The sequence below is a fragment of the Citrus sinensis genome, chromosome 3 (assembly GCF_022201045.2).
Source record: "Citrus sinensis cultivar Valencia sweet orange chromosome 3, DVS_A1.0, whole genome shotgun sequence".
Taxonomy (NCBI): Eukaryota; Viridiplantae; Streptophyta; class Magnoliopsida; order Sapindales; family Rutaceae; genus Citrus; species Citrus sinensis.
In genome coordinates this window covers 43916529-43932708 of record NC_068558.1, presented here as the reverse complement: position 1 = coordinate 43932708, position 16180 = coordinate 43916529, and the positions used below count along the sequence as shown (strand labels likewise).

Here is a 16180-nt window from a genome sequence, read left to right as displayed (position 1 = left end):
CTTGTGTTCTGTTTTTTCGACAGAAGTAAGCTAATGACCTACGTATTACAAACAACGATAATAACGATGACCCACGAACAGAAATACTGAGAGCATCTATTATTTATTAATTCAAGCAAACAAAGGAGATTGGCTTCCGAGTTATTTACTTCTTTTTTGAGGGGAAGGTCTGCCTCGTAGTAGCTCAGGATTCAGGTACTGGTTTTAGTCACTCTCGCTAGTGTGCTTGTATAAATTAAAAATAACAATAATAATTCAAGTAAATAAAGGACCCAGTGATTCTCAAAAAATAAAATAAAATAAAGGACCCAGTGCATCAGCACATCTTGATAATCCATGAAAAAAAAAATTACCGTGATTGGCCATCTGCGTCAGATTTGCTGCTATAACATTTTTAGGTTCTATACGAAAGTAAAAAACAAGAAGTGACTTTCAAAAAAAAAAAAAACAAGTGAAAAAAACCAAATGTTGGTTGGCGGGTCAAACTAAAAACTCATAATTACCTTATAAATAATTATTAATGAGTAAATTATCTGATGCAATCTTAATAAAACTATTCAATTTGATTAACGAAAGCAGATGTTCTAAACTCACCTCGAGTAGTACGGAGGCCGGCGAGCCACTGAACCTCACGTCCTCACGTACCAAAATAACTCCACGTACATAGACACGTGTCACCAAACTGTTGTCCGTACTCTTCTCTCTCTCTCTCTCTCAAACACACACACACTCTCACACTCACAAAACGCCCAAACCAATCTCTCACGTCCGCGGTCCACCCTCTTATGGATGATGCCCTCAGCGTCCTCCTAGGTGTCTCGAAATCAACATCAGCATCAGCATCAGCATCAGCATCATCTTCATCATCAACAACGTCAATGGCCAAGCGCCTTTGTTCTTCTTCAACCTCCCAAAACCCTAACATCACCGCCAAACTTAATCCTTCAATGGACAATCTTCTAGAAACTCTTCTCAACCTGGCCGACTCTCCTCCTTCTCTCTCCATCGACGTGTCCTTCGAGAGACTACTCGACTCTGCCCCCGGCGATGAGGATCAGTCGCACCTCATCGATCGCGCCATCAAAGTAAGCTCTCTCCTTCTCGAATCCGCCAAACGCTCCGCCAGAAAACGCGCCTCGCATCACAATTTCCTTGCCTGGCCCCTACCTCCTGATCTCACCATCAAAGTAACGTTCTCTTGTTTCATTTGCTCTGTAATGTTCCTCAATTTGACGGTTTTATGTTGTAAAGAAGACGCTTTTTGAATTTATGTGATGGTGGTGCTACCTGCGTGCTATGTGCAGGTGTTTTCTATGCTTGATACTCAAAGCTTGTGCCATGCGGCGGCGACTTGTTCGATGTTTAACAAGTTTGCTATGGATCCTTTGTGTTATGCTAATATTGACTTGAGAACGGTTGTCCCCAAGGTCAATAACGCTGTTGTGTCTACTATGATCCATCGAGCTGGAAAATCCCTTCAGTAAGAAATTTTTCCGTAATCAAACTTTTCTTTTGTTTCAGCCAGTCCTGCCTGATCTATTTTTATTGTGCTTGCGGCCGCATTGGATGGAATTGTAGCCTCTAATCCTATGGGTAAACTATCAGTTCCACATGCTTTGTTGTGAATTGACTCCACGGCCTGGTGGTCGAATCTATGTGCCTATTGCTTTGTGTAATGGTCTAGTTTCTTGCACTAGTCACGATGACTCAGCTAGTTTCCTTTCTAATTAGAAACCTCGTATGCAATGTGCTTAAGTTGCTTGGTTACCTGCCATATCGCCACATCTCCAATGTTTTCAGAGGTCGCTTCATTTCCATCTGCAGTTGCTTTGTCCTCTTGGGGAAGAGGGAAAACAAGAAAGAAATGTGCATAAAGATGTGAATCTTCTGGTATCTTTGTATGCATCTGTGTCATTTCTGATTGCCAGCCTTTTTCGAAGGCGAAGTATGTTAGTGCCAATTCTCTTATTAGGAGATCCTGCAAAATCTTATTTGTTATAAATAAATTTAAAGTTAGCAGGGGAACGCTCTTTAGTTGTTATCATTGAGTATTCTATTCATAAAGAACGATATAGTTGTGCAGGTAACTAGTAGTAGGATGTTTTCTTCTCTGTGGTTTCCTGCCCTGACTTTTTATATGGTTGTACAGGTCTCTTAAGCTTGGGATAGTTCCAGGTCCAACAGCATCGCCTTGGTCTTGTCAGTCATTGGTGTATACCATCAGGAACTCTGTAGATGTGTCAAGCTTCTCTTGGAATGATAAAAAGACCAGACAGGGAAAAGAGTCATTCATTCTTACAAGATCCTGCTTAAATCCATTAAGTGGGGAAAGTGGCGCTGCTGGGTATTTGCTAGTACAATTGACACACATATAATGTGGTACTGAGTTTTTAACTTCTGAATATTTTCTTAAGTTTTTAACTTCTGATATTTGCTTTCTATAAATGAAGGTCGCTTTTGAGAAGGTTGCACCTTTACAACATTGAAAGAATGGATAATGCATCACTGTCTATGGCATTGTCTGCCTGCCCATCTCTCCTTGATCTAGAAATTGTTGGCCTGTAAGTTTCTTTAGGCTGGGTTTTCCTTGTATACATTTCCTTTGGTTTTAAGAAGGTTGCACCTTTATAGCATTGAAAAAATCGATAACGCATCACTGTCTATGGCATTTTCTGCCTGCCCATCTCTCCTTGATCTAGAAATTGTTAACCTGTAAATTTCTTTGGGCTAGGTTTTGCTTCTTTACACTTCCTTTGGTTTGAGGATGTCTGAAAAGGATAACAAGCAAACTTTGGTCATCTAGAAGCTATAATAAGCGGCCCATAACATGATATGTGTAGAGGTTTAGAGATATTCATAACTATTCTGGATGCTTGGCCTATGCATCAGTCTGGTTATCTTAAGGAAATTTTGTTTATTTCATTTATGCTTTCTGTTTTTGTTCTTCTTGTTTAATTTATTTTTTTTACCTTTTCTATTTTTAATGAGATATATGTTGGAAGATATTATATTTTCTGGACCTTTTCATTCCATTTAAATGTTCTACCTTTTTCCGGTTTCACCGAGTTTGTCTAGAACATTTATGTTTATTATTTTATGGCCTATAAATTTGTAACTCTTTAAATCAGCATGATTTTGTATCCGCAACCTTTTTGATTTGACATGTGGGTGCGTCAGTCTGGAGCTGTTTGTCTCCTTATTGGTCTTTTTAACCATCTTTTCTTCTTATATAGTAATAGATTGTTTTTATTTGTTTTAATTTTTGGAGCAGTCACGTTGAATTGAGGCAAACATTGATGTCAGTGAGCATGAGCTGTCCCTTGTTAGAGCGCTTGTTTTTTGAGTCTTCAAAAACAGGTGCAGTATCTTCTTCTTGAGAATTTCCTGCTCGGTGCACCTAATATATTTTTCTTACCATTCTTTTGTTTAATAATAGGAAGAGATGACAGTTTGAAGTCGCCGACCTGTGTTGATTTCGTGAACAATTGTCCAAATCTAACATCTATGGCTCTTAGAGGTTTTAAGCTGCCAGATTATAAAATTCGCATACTTCTCAAGGTACATTCCCTGAAAAAATAAAAATGATATCAAGGTTTTTCTAGTAATTCTTTCATTTTCTGAAATGTTTTAATGCAACTCAATGTGAACCGTGAAATTATGTAAACAACCCGTGTTCTCATTTTCTTTCACAAGGAAAAAAATGCAGCAGTTTAAGATTTTTTTATCGAAGATATTAAGCATTGATCTCTAATAAGTATTTGCTGGTTACTATCTTAATGAAACAAAAACTTAGGTAAAGTTAAGAGGAGTCATTGCTTCCATAAAGTAATTTGTTAATATATATTTTGACTATTATGTTCAACTGTCTTAGTATTCCTACTTTTTGACTTCATTCTTGGAACTGGGTAGGGTTGCATCTATTTGGCCTATGATGTCTGTACAAAAGTGATTCTTAAGTAAGAACCATAGAAAAAAAGTCTCCCCCCTCTTTTGGGGTGTTGGAGTAGGGGGATGATGCATACACCTTCTTGAGTTGCCCTCAATCTTTCAATTTACTCTTGTAGGGATTTCGTAAGCTAAAATATGTTGATTTTTCAACATCTTACTCTATTACTGGAGCCTTTTTGAGGTATGTGTGTCTCCTACAATTCCTTAATTTGATTTACATGAAGTATCTCTTAATAGCACCACCTCATAAAGTTCTGTTAAAATTTATTTGATGTTAGGAATCTTGGAAGTGGGACTGGAGGAAATCTGCTAGAGGTTTTGATTTTACGAGATTGCATGCATCTCAAAGAGGTGAGGATTTCGGTCTCTCTCCCCTCAAACAAACAAAACAACTTCCTTCCCTCTTCATTCTCCGTCTGAAGTTCAACTTTCATGTAGGTGGAAGTTGCTCGGTTCTTAACAGCAGTTCTCACTGGAGATTTTAAGTTCCTTCGACATCTTGTGGGTAGATAGATATTGCTTAGATATCGTATTTTTTCCTTTTGTTGGTTCTCACTTTTGTTCTGACCTTCTTGCAGGACATATCCAACAGGGAAGGTTTAGCTTCTGAAGGTGACTGGTATGACAGATGTTTCAATTCACGGTAATGTTTCTGCTTCTGGATTGGCTGTGCTGTTATAAATTCATTGTTTTTTTAATCAAATTTCGGTGCATGTTATGCAGGATCATTCCTTTAAAGGAGGTCTCAGAAGAAAGGCCTGATATCTGTGTGCTGGCTGAGTTTCCATCAGAAGGAAGGTTCGTTTTTTCTGAAAGTTTTATGGTTGAGACTTAAACTTCATTTTGTTCACTTAGTCATAGAGAAAAAGAAACAAATTGATGATTGTATTTACATTTACCTATATTGTTTTGGATAATCGGTTTTGCAGTTTCATCGACATTGAGCAAATGGTTGACAGTGAGTTCAACAGCGAGATCAGCCTGCCATCGCAGCTGAGCAGTCGTACTTCAGATGATTCGTTGCTTATGAGTTGTTCAGAAAGCAGTTACAATAGTGATCATGGTAGCGGGAATGAGGAGGGTCAGGATTCTGGTTATGTAATTTTTGAGGAGAGCTCAGATGAAGTGGACTTTTTGGCTATTTAGATGAATTACTAAAGCATTGCCCAGTTGGAATCGTGTGGCTACCCTACCAATTAGGTATTTCTCTCTCTCCTTTTACCCCATGCCGCACTATCTACTATTGTAGGCAAATAGTAGAGACACAGCAGGCTACATTTCACTGCATAGTACACATTGTTATTTTATCTTTGGCTTGAGCAGTTTGTGTGCGGGCATGGTGTGTCTATTCCTATAAATCAGAATGATTGAAATCGTTGTATCATCAGGTTGAAGCCTATTGCTTCTCTGTGTTTTCTTCCCTTTGTAAGGGATTTGTGTTGTGGTGTCAAAATGTCCAATTTGATTCACTTTATGCCTGCTGTTCTACTTTTTAATTGAGCGTTTCAGATTATGATTCCTTCCCTTTGTATTCCCTAACAACACACTTTGCTATTCACATGAATATCAGGGAGGGAGGGTTTTATAGAGCGCTGGATGGATTGAAGACTGATCATCAAATTGAATATTTAATTATGGACATCTCATGTGTGTCTGCTGTATTTGATGCCTGTGGATTGGTAAGTGGCACTGTTGCAGTAATTTCCCAGTTTGGCCAGTTAGGAGTGAAGCCCACACTTATTGAGTGTGCAAGTGTAAAGCTACAGGATGTTTTTTTCTTGTTCGCTGTCTAGTTAATTTATTATGCCAATCTCTGATGTTGATTCTCTAAAAAGTAATTTGTATATAATATCAAAAATGACATTTGCTTTGTCAATCACCTAGCATATCTGCATGGTAAATGCTAGCAAAATCTGACTTGCTTGGATATTTGATAAAATATCCTTGCAATACGTCTCGCAAATCTGAAAGTTATCTCTGCGGAAATGATTTACCCGTGCAACCATGGAACGCATATATTGAGAGTCCAAGAGCAGCAGATAGCTCAAGCAGTCATGCTTGGATATCCCAGTCTAGTGTTGACAGTTCTGTGTTGAAGGCAGTAGGCTGACTGTTGTCTCGTGTTGAAGGAAAGAAGTCCAAACGTTGGCGCCAAATCAAATTTTGCAACTTTGTCAATTGGCACGGGATGAGTATTGCATGTAGCAAACCCGTGCGGCACTTGTACAATTTTTAGCATAAAAGTTAAGTAAGTCTAATGATAAGAATTGGTTCGGTTTAGCTGGTTCGGAGCAGAATCGAGCTAATAGGCTAACAAAAAATGTTATGTCCGGTCTAGTACATTGTGTTAAATACATCAGAGCACCGATTGCATTTACATATGGTACTTTATAATTAAGTATCTGTTCATCATCATCTTTAGGACAAAATGGATTCTTTTTAGGATCAAGAGACCAGACTACTATTGGGGTACTCAATGGATAAGTTTTATCTATATTAAAACATTTTAAAATTTTCTCAGTATAATTTGATTGATGGATAAAGATAACATTAGATCTGTACTTAGTCTGCAGTCCCAGACAATACATAGTGTTCTCTTAAATCTTTCATTTTAAGTTTATTTTTCAAACAACCAATAGTATTTTGGAGTTCTTTAGGATATCGTAAGTCTATTAGCAAAGCAAATCCTTATCCAAACGAGATATGTTGTTTACTTTTAATGGTAAAAAGTAATATACAAAAATAAATATGGAAATGATGAGAATTGGTCTTATTTTACCGAAATTCTTCTACACTCATGAGTTCTAACAGAACAAGAAGATTGATATCAAACAAATATACTCCATATAGATAATTTAAGCTGACCTATTTACGAAAGCTCTACCTATATCTATATATGATCCATTAAATGGTGGATATCAAAGGAGAAGTTTATGAATTATTGTGGAATCCACCAAGTAAATGGAAGCACCACTTGTGATTAATAGACTCGACATTTTGAAAGTGGATTCACCACTTTGAGTTATGAACATTTATTGTCACCCACTGCATAGCACGTTCACAAATGACAATACCAATACCTCGATGAAATCTACAAAACAAACTCTCATTGCAACATCCTTCAACCACTCTGAAATTCTTGCACTTTATGAAACTAGTTCAGAGTGCATATGGTTACGATCTATGATCAATCATATTCAAAGTAGTTGTAGAATATCTTTAAGTTCATATATCCCAACAGTGATATATGAAGATAATGCTGCATGTATAGCTCAACTTAGAGGATAATACATTAAAGGAGACAGAATAAAAGATATTTCACTGAAAAGCTCTACAATATTGTAGTAGCATAAATAAAGTTTTGTTACAAATTTTCTTATCCCATTCTAAAGGATTTGCTTCCAAATTTACTATGCACCATTCTTTCATAAACAAAACTTTATTTATGTTACTACAATATTGTAGAGCTTTTTAAATAAGATTAATAGATAAAGGTAAGCTCATTTTCGAGTTTTGCATTTTGTTCAAACACCAACTATATATATAGTTGGTGCCTTAATAGAGTGGGTGACAATATATGTTTATAAAACTCAAAGTGTCGAGTCCATTAATCATAAGTGGTGTTTCTATTTACTTGGTGGATTACACAATAATTCATAACATTAATGATATTGATATAAACAAACAAAATAATGGGCATGCAAGAGTAGGACCCAATAAATTAACAGCCATGATTCAGGTAACGAGTCTTCAAACAAAGTATTTATTTATTGGACTTAACTATGTACCTAGCCATTGAATCCAGGTGCACCTGTGGTATGGTGTTGACATAGCTGGACCCTTACTTGTTGTAGCGTGTACAATAGTATTAAACAAATTAAGGAGCAACTTCTGAAGTAATTGACATTTGCCTCCAATAAATGGCCGCAGCCCAAACGCCACCGTATAAACCGTACCGCCATTTCAAAACCCTAACGGCGCACAGCCGTGCCGTCTCGTGCGTAAAATTCTCCAACGATGGAACTCTCCTTGCATCGGCTTCTCTGGACAAAACCGTAATAATATGGTCAGCATCGTCATTGGCTCTTGTCCACCGATTCGTCGGTCACTCGGAAGGTATATCGGACCTCGCCTGGTCTTCCGATTCGCACTACATCTGTTCGGCCTCCGATGATCGCACCCTGCGGATCTGGGACGCACGCACCCCTTTCGACTGCCTCAAAACCCTCCGCGGCCACTCCGACTTCGTCTTCTGCGTTAACTTCAATCCGCAATCGAATCTGATCGTGTCGGGTTCGTTCGATGAATCAATTCGCATTTGGGAGGTGAAGACGGGGAAGTGCACGCGCGTGATTCGGGCGCATTCGATGCCCGTTACGTCGGTGCATTTTAATAGGGACGGTTCGCTGATAGTGTCGGGGAGTCATGATGGAACTTGTAAAATATGGGACGCAGGTGAAGGCGCGTGCCTGAAGACGCTCATTGATGATAAGGATCCTGCTGTGTCCTTTGCCAAATTTTCTCCCAATGGCAAGTTCATTCTCGTGGGCACCCTCGATAGCACTCTTGTAAGTCGTCCTCCCCTATCTAATTTCCAATCAATTCTTCGATTACTTTGTTGTCTTTTGATTGTTTTGGTTGCTCAATACTGCAAATTCGGAATAAAATATCTACATTTTTGAAAATTTTAGAGAATCCAATAATAGGTAAAAAAAAAAAATTAAATGTGATTAACTGTTAGTTGGAATTGAAAAGATTGTCGAGAGATCTTAATCGCACTCCGATAGATACAGTGATGTGTTCAGTGAAGAATATTGAATTTCTTTGTAGTGAGAGTGTTTTTCATACATGTATATGACTCTGTGTTACAATTTTAAAGTGCTTTCAATCACATAACGGATAGTTCAACTTTGGCTTTTCATTTATTTCCCCATTTCTCCTGTGTGCAGAAGCTGTGGAATTACTCAGCTGGGAAGTTCTTGAAAATTTATACAGGCCACACAAACAAAAAATACTGTATCACATCTACTTTCTCTGTAACAAACGGGAAGTATATTGTTAGTGGATCCGAAGACAATTGTGTTTACGTATGGGATCTGCAGCAGAAAACTATGATTCAAAAGCTTGATGGCCACACTGACTCTGTAATTTCTGTAACTTGTCATCCCACTGAAAATAAAATTGCTTCTGCTGGTCTAGATGGAGATAGAACAGTGAGGGTTTGGGTTCAAGATAGATAAATAACTTATAATGACGTATGGTTTGTAAGACTTGTATATGCTGTCTCCGAATATAGCTGTTTTTACATAAATTTTGCTTTACAGATATTCCTGATTTAGGGTATTATGATTGAATATCTGGATTTCATTTTGATGTTATTCTAAAAATTCCCCCACGAAGCTGGTCTTTATGCACGCATCAATCACTTAGTTATTCCAGTTACCTGACACTAGAAAGTCTTACCTGGACTATAGGAAGAGTAGAAGTACATCTTCCTCCTCCACTCCTAGTTGTTTCAATTTCCTTCTTAGAGATTACTTTCACTATTTATCATGTGAGGTCAGGCATATGTCTTGTTTGCATCTGCTTGATATCGGCAGAATGCACATTAGTGGAAACATTTTGTTCGGAAAAATTCAAGTTAAATGGATCATAGAGAATGCTGGGCAAGTTCCAGTGGCAACCCATCAAGAAAAGGAAAGCGCTGTCATAATCATCTATGAGATCTATTGATGATTTTTTCAAATGTATTGGCTTACAATATGTCATTTCATAAAGTAGCTACATTGAATAGGCTTTGCAGCTAATTACAACATCTCATGAAGAGGATGATCTGATACATTGAATGTTTAAATTAATTATTGGCTTCTATCTAAACCAAATGTGTCTTCAGTACCATTCCTCACCTTCTTTCTTCTCTCTGCTATCATATCTGTATATGCCTGACAAAAGGAAAAAGAAAAAATTATGATCCAATACAACCTAGAAAATCTCCAGGACGTCAACCATCGACATATATTTAGCTGCAAAATTCCCATTATAAACGAAAAATGCAAATAGAAGTCATTCCCTGTAAGCAAGTGTTGCAAGCGGCAACATTCAATAATGCCATGGCCTGACAAAAACTATATTGCTTAATTGCATATTCTTGTAAAGAAAAATGGTCCTAAGTCGTAATACCTTGCAAAAATAACTTCAGTAAATGTAAAATCAAGTTTTAAATTCATATAATCAAATATAGAGGTACTTGGTCATGCTTGCCAAACAGTTCCTTAATGCCTTGCAGTGGCATTAAGAAAAACACATCTCTAGAGCCTTGAAAAGAATGTCTTTATAATACACAAGATGCCAACCATTTATTTGAAAGATGTATTTGCCGACATCTCTAGAGGCTAGAGCCTTGAAACCAATTTCTCTATAATACACAAGATGCCAACCATTGATTTGAAAATTAGAGGCTAGAGCTCCAGTGTTTACAATTCCAAATGAACGATGAGTAATCCAAAAAGGAAGGGTGTAGGGTGCTCAATCATCAATTATAACATCAACAAAATAAAACAGGAATTCATAATCAAGCATAAACTACAGAAAATTCATTAAGCAGAGTAGCTTGTGGTTGGTTAGCTGGTAACTTAAATATGAGATAAATGAACAAAAGAATAGTAGGAGTAGGAGGTTCTCATACCTTAGGATAAGAGTACAGAAATATGTACCACCAAGTGCAAACCAGTAATGATACGACTGTTGAAGCTAAGAGAGAATGAAAAATTAACCAGCTACAGACAATCACCAATGCCCCAGTTAACACTATTGTCCACGGCTGACACCTAGCCGCAACCCAAAATAAATAAAAACATGAGAAGGGAAATCAAATTCAATAAATGTGTTATGCATACAAAGTTGGACTATAAAATATTAACTGTCAAGTGTCCCAAGTTTCACTTTCACATATGACAGGATGATTTATACGAGGGCTATCCCTATCTGCATCTCACATTTCATTAAGTGTAGACTGTGTAGCAAGCACTACTCAATCGAACTATGTTACAAAACGAGAGTAGGCCACCAAAAATAACGCTGCCAACACATGTATTTATAGGCACTTTCAAGTGTGAATCACCTAAAACAAGTATTGCTACTAAATTGATAATTTTGTAAACTAAAAATGTAAAATTGATCTGTTCTATAAAAAGGCAGATTTTAACTTCCATCAAAACCCACCAAGTAAACTCTATACTATAATTTACTCCAAACATCCACTAACAACAACTCAAAGCGGAAATACCAAATTTGTGAATTAAAGTTTAAAAGAGAGAAGGAAAAAAAAAAAAAAAAAACAGAATAATTAATTAAAAAAAAAAGGAATGCAAAGAAAAGGCTCACCAGGAGGGCTTGGTATCCCAAACAGAATCATACTCAAGAGAGAGGTAGTTGAGATAGCCATCCATGTCATCAACGACGCCGTTTTCATCCATAAACATAGACTTATTTTGGTCGCCGGAATTCGCTCCAAACACTACAGTTTTGGGGCCAAGTTTTACCGTTTTGAGTTCGCGCGAAGAAGAACAAGAAAAATGAGGCCGTAAAATAGAGTTCGAGAAATGGGTTTTCTGTGAAGACGAGTCATGGGATCTCATTCTCAGTGAACAACATACTGAGACTGAAAGAGGCAGAAGAGATAGAGTTCCCATTTTTGTGGAATTAAAAATAATAATCTTTAATTAATTTAAATTTTAAATTCTGCAGCAACTGAGCACCGCCAACGAGAGGCACTTGAGAAAAGGCAATGGGAAGGAAAAGGCATGCGATTCGTTCGCGACAAAGAAAACATTGTCGTTTACAGGCGCGGATGGTAAAAAGTGCCAAAAAAATTCACTTGAAATTTTTATTTATAAGTTTACACACGACAAATTTTTTAATTTATATGTAAGGACCTGTTCAGTCTTGAAATGAAAACTTTTTAATAATAATGATTTTCTTTTTCTTTTTCCACCAAACACAATTCAATTTTAATTTTTCTTCGGCGAGAGAAAAATGACGAAATAATAGGAATCCAATTGTAACTTTATATTAGAAAAAAGAAAAAAAAAGAAAGAAAAAAGAAAATTGTAGCTTTGAATTGGTCCCCGGCCACCAATTGGTTCAATGGTAAAAGCGGGCTTGCTCTTCACTAAATTGAGATTAATGGCAGCCCGATGAATCATGTTTAAAACACATGAACTTTGTTTGTTACATAAAATATTAAGAACAAGGGGAGCTGTATTCACATTACCATCAATTGTCTTTCCAATTCCTAGAAGAATTCGCTTTCCTTCTCCTTTATTAAAGTGAGTTTGCGGCAGCGGTTGTATTAATTTCTTGGCCGTACTTGTCAACATTAAAAAAAAAAAAGAAAAAAAGAAATGAAATAAAATAAAATAAAATTTGTTAATCTTTTACCATCACAATTCTGATTCGTACATGCCTTGGAATATTTTGCAGGCAAAGACACAGACTGCAAAGAATGGAAACAGACCCCTACAATCCCTTCGATCAGAGTTTGATAAAACAACTGAACAATAAGATAATAGACGAGCCTGTTGAGTTTCCGGACCTGATAACAACTGAGATAAACGATCACCACCCGGCGGACTTCTTCCCAGGTTCGCTTCTCCGAGCCTTTTGCATCTCTTTCAACAATGTCCAGCTCCCAAGTTGGCTGGCTGCAATTCAATAATCTGCATTTACTAACGTTCTTGCAAAATATGGTGATGATGAGTTTCTTGAAATTTTATTGCTTGTACAGAAGGAGGAGACAGAGATCGGGAGAAGGGATGCTATGTTTTGACACCCAAGCACCTGCTCTATGGACTAACCTGGCTTCCAGAGCGGCGAGCAAAGAATGGCTACTGGAAGCCTTATGGATACATTGACGGAAGAATCTTTGGAGCGTGCGGCAAGCTAGTAGCCATAAAGCAATCATTCACTTTCCATGAACCGGGGGAAAACATCGGCAGGAAAACAGACTGGAACATGACTGAATACAGACTGCTGAAGCATTCCTGTACGAGTGTATGTGATCATACCAAAAAGAGGGTAATTCTTTTAATACTTGCATACACAATTACTCTATTATAACAATGTTCTATGGTTTTCAAGCTAGAGACGGAAAAAACACTAACATAAACAATTATTGTTCAGCGAAAAGAACAAATGCATTCAATAATTTGCAAAAGAAACATGGAGAATCACTAACTATGAATTAGACTGGCGCCTTAGACTCAAGCTGTTGCAATAAAAACTCAGTTGAATAGGCTTTTAAAATAGGGCCTTTATTCTATCCTAACAAATATTTTTGCAAGTTCTAAAATATGATTGGATTATTTTTCCACTGCCTGATTACTCTCATCACTGTGTTTCCTTTATATTTCAGCTTGATAGCTGGGTTCTATGTAAAATCTACTGGGAGAGTGAAATAATAGAAAATGAGGATTTCTCTGACGAAGAGGAAGAGTGATTAGCACATTTTGTCTCAGAAGAGATGTTAGCAAATTGACAGGCTTTCGACAATTTCGATGCTTCAAGTTAGTTTCCTGACAATTCTTGTACATCAATATACAGAAGCTCTGCTTCAAAGTTACTTGGTTACTTTACAGGAATCTCTGACGAGATTTTTGTAATCAGAGAACTATGAACCTATTCTCTGTGATATGAAAATAATAGCTTACGAGTTCAACTTTTAAGCATACTCAATTACGAATAAGCAGCTATTTCTTTGTACTCCAAAAAAAGAAAAAAAAAAAAAACACTATTTCTTTGAGCTTATTAAGATATAAATTATAAAGAATCCATGAAACTTTATATCTAATCAGAGTAACTTCAAATTCTTGGATGTAGAAATCAAAACCCTTGTTCAAGCCTATACTAAAATCTAAGCCAGAAGCAAACAAACAGACAATTAGCTACACCTGTTGAATTGCTCTCATGCAGATTCTGGAACATTTTAGTCTGCATCAGTCTCATTGAGGGCTGACACCCCATGGTAAACTTTTAAATGCCTGCTACAACAAGCTTCTTGATCAAGTTAATGCCTGTCACCCTTTGCCTTTGAGCAAAGGCTCAACTTCTTGAAAAGATAATCATAATAATCATTGTTAGAAAAAGTGATCTTACTGCAATGCTTCTGGAAGATACAACATTGGTAGGGGTAGCAAATGTGAGTAGATTTTTGAAAACCTAGATTTAGAGCATTTCCCATGGTAAGTAGAAAAATGTAAAACAATGATTGGTTAAAGCACCAAGATATGAAGAGCAAATCATTAAACTAAAAATATCGTTAAATATAAGTTATTGAAGGAATAAATAAGGCAAAAGAAATTGGTAAATTTATAATCACATAGTATTCTATCTCATTCACACCGTTTATGAAGATAATCACAGAGGTATCTGTTGACACTAAAGGACTGAACCTACACTTCTATTCATTCTTCCATGCACTCAATAGCAATGAGAAACCAAGACCTTGCAGTTGGTTATCTTTAAACCGCTGGGAATAAGACCAAGTCAATACAGAAGGATCAAAGGCAGACTGGCATGCCCAAAACTTCTCAGCAGAGAGGCAAGTTTGGAACATGAAAACAGCATTACCCATAGCATTACCGAATAGCCAATTATGAACATCCCAAAACACTTCAACTGGGAGACCATCCACCAGAATTGTGTGGTTACCTCGGAACTTCCACTTCAGCCTCTTGACTTGCATCACTGTCTTACTGTCAATACGGATCACAAGACAAGGGTCTTTAACATCGATAGTGTCACACTCAATTGTGATATCATGTGTCAGCCCCTTGTCGCAAAATTGAGCCTTGGCACCATAAAACTTCTTACCAAAAATATGCTCTCTCTTGGCAATAAAAATGGGATTTGAATTGATAGGGGCAGCATTGATCTTCCTGTATGCTTCTTTCTTTAAATCACCAAGAAGTAACACCATTTCTTGATTATATGCAACAGCTAAATAATACCCCTCTACTGGCTCAGGCCCGGAACCAAATCTAGCACCAGACAAATCCCAATATATATCAACTCTACTAGAATCTACCTCTAAATTTTTAGAACCTTTTCTCTTAGAGAACAGCCACGGTTTTATTTCAACTTTACAGAGGCATTGATTAGTCGAATCATCGACTGCAACACAAAGGCCTTGCCCCATGAGATTCTTTGTCCAAGTAACATTAATCAAGACCAAACGACCATGTAATTTGCACTGATAAACACAGGCAACCAAATTTTGAGCAGCTTTTGTTGCACCAGATGATGAGGATGATGATGAATCGGCAACTTGAACCCCATTTTCACCAAAACAAGAAGGAAAGTCCCTCATATTTATATTACCAAAAATTAAACAAAATTCTTTCTTGCTGATTCCTCTCCAGTCTCTACGTGGACTGACAAAAAGAAAATATTAATTACTAGATCAAAAGATGAACAAAATTCAGGCTTAATTAATATACAGAGAAAGTCCTTACACCTCAGTCAATTGAAGCTGAACTCAAAATGCTTCAAGCTCAGTTTCTCAACACTTCAATCTGATCTGGGTATTGCATTTTTGAAGCATACAGCTGCAGATGAAGGAGACAAAGTGAAAAGTGGACTGAGATTTGCTTCACTGTCGATGTCTCAGCTATATCCACTTAAAAAAAAAATTATAATGATATTGGAATAAAACTAACAAAAATTAAAGACAGAGAGCGCTCTCGGGTCACATGGGACTATAAGTCGAAGAAATGGGACTTAAATGATAAAGACTCAGAACTGGTTATGAGCTGGAAAAAGACTGGGTTTCGACTACTAGTCTAAAGAAAAGCAAAAGGTATCTTACACTTTCTCTATCACACACAATATTTACATATATATATATATATATATATATATATATATGTATTATTTGAATAATCTTTCTTCTTTGTCCATAATTAAGAGAATCATTATGGGCTTGCGCTTTAGCTGACATAAAACATTACACATGCATTATCACGCAACAAACAACAGACCACAAACCACCGCTTAAAGAAAGGCCTAAAACGCCAACTTTTGAAACCACCCCAGCCATGGAATTTTCACTTTTAATTGTATACCTAGCTGTATATCATCAGTATCACACACTTTGGCTATTGAGACAAATATAATTATGGTGGAAAGCAAAAAAGCAAAAGAAAGGCAATGCCAATAATATAATAATAGATTATTG

At 36.9% G+C, this 16180-nt stretch overlaps 5 protein-coding genes across 5 annotated transcripts; 3 read left to right on the top strand and 2 right to left on the bottom strand.

The window, feature by feature from the left end:
* Positions 1-311: 311 nt before the first annotated feature.
* On the top strand, positions 312-5824 carry LOC102611208 (F-box protein SKIP17-like). Its single transcript, XM_006479644.4, has 13 exons — positions 312-1187; positions 1305-1480; positions 2150-2344; positions 2451-2561; positions 3272-3357; positions 3437-3558; positions 4065-4129; positions 4227-4299; positions 4387-4449; positions 4527-4591; positions 4672-4746; positions 4878-5148; positions 5519-5824. Exons 1-12 carry the CDS (start codon positions 786-788, stop codon positions 5092-5094), a joined length of 1650 nt encoding a protein of 549 aa, XP_006479707.2. The 5' UTR covers positions 312-785; the 3' UTR covers positions 5095-5148; positions 5519-5824.
* A 1931-nt stretch (positions 5825-7755) lies between these two features.
* Positions 7756-9275, top strand: LOC102610594 (COMPASS-like H3K4 histone methylase component WDR5B). The gene is made up of 2 exons (XM_006479642.4): positions 7756-8516; positions 8898-9275. The coding sequence occupies exons 1-2, from the start codon at positions 7869-7871 to the stop codon at positions 9186-9188; spliced, it is 939 nt and encodes a 312-aa protein (XP_006479705.1). The 5' UTR covers positions 7756-7868; the 3' UTR covers positions 9189-9275.
* Positions 9276-9653: 378 nt separating this feature from the next.
* Positions 9654-11806, bottom strand: LOC102610904 (hypothetical protein). The gene is made up of 3 exons (XM_006479643.4): positions 11332-11806; positions 10634-10775; positions 9654-9890 (listed from the first exon to the last, which is right to left on the bottom strand). Exons 1-3 carry the CDS (start codon positions 11637-11639, stop codon positions 9807-9809), a joined length of 534 nt encoding a protein of 177 aa, XP_006479706.2. The 5' UTR covers positions 11640-11806; the 3' UTR covers positions 9654-9806.
* A 202-nt stretch (positions 11807-12008) lies between these two features.
* LOC102610288 (NAC domain-containing protein 2-like) lies at positions 12009-13670 on the top strand. The gene is made up of 3 exons (XM_006479641.4): positions 12009-12590; positions 12734-13023; positions 13361-13670. The coding sequence occupies exons 1-3, from the start codon at positions 12452-12454 to the stop codon at positions 13442-13444; spliced, it is 513 nt and encodes a 170-aa protein (XP_006479704.1). The 5' UTR covers positions 12009-12451; the 3' UTR covers positions 13445-13670.
* Positions 13671-14230: 560 nt separating this feature from the next.
* LOC102609980 (hypothetical protein) lies at positions 14231-15970 on the bottom strand. Its single transcript, XM_015530708.3, has 2 exons — positions 15459-15970; positions 14231-15377 (listed from the first exon to the last, which is right to left on the bottom strand). The coding sequence occupies exon 2, from the start codon at positions 15311-15313 to the stop codon at positions 14405-14407; it is 909 nt and encodes a 302-aa protein (XP_015386194.1). The 5' UTR covers positions 15314-15377; positions 15459-15970; the 3' UTR covers positions 14231-14404.
* Positions 15971-16180: the final 210 nt, after the last annotated feature.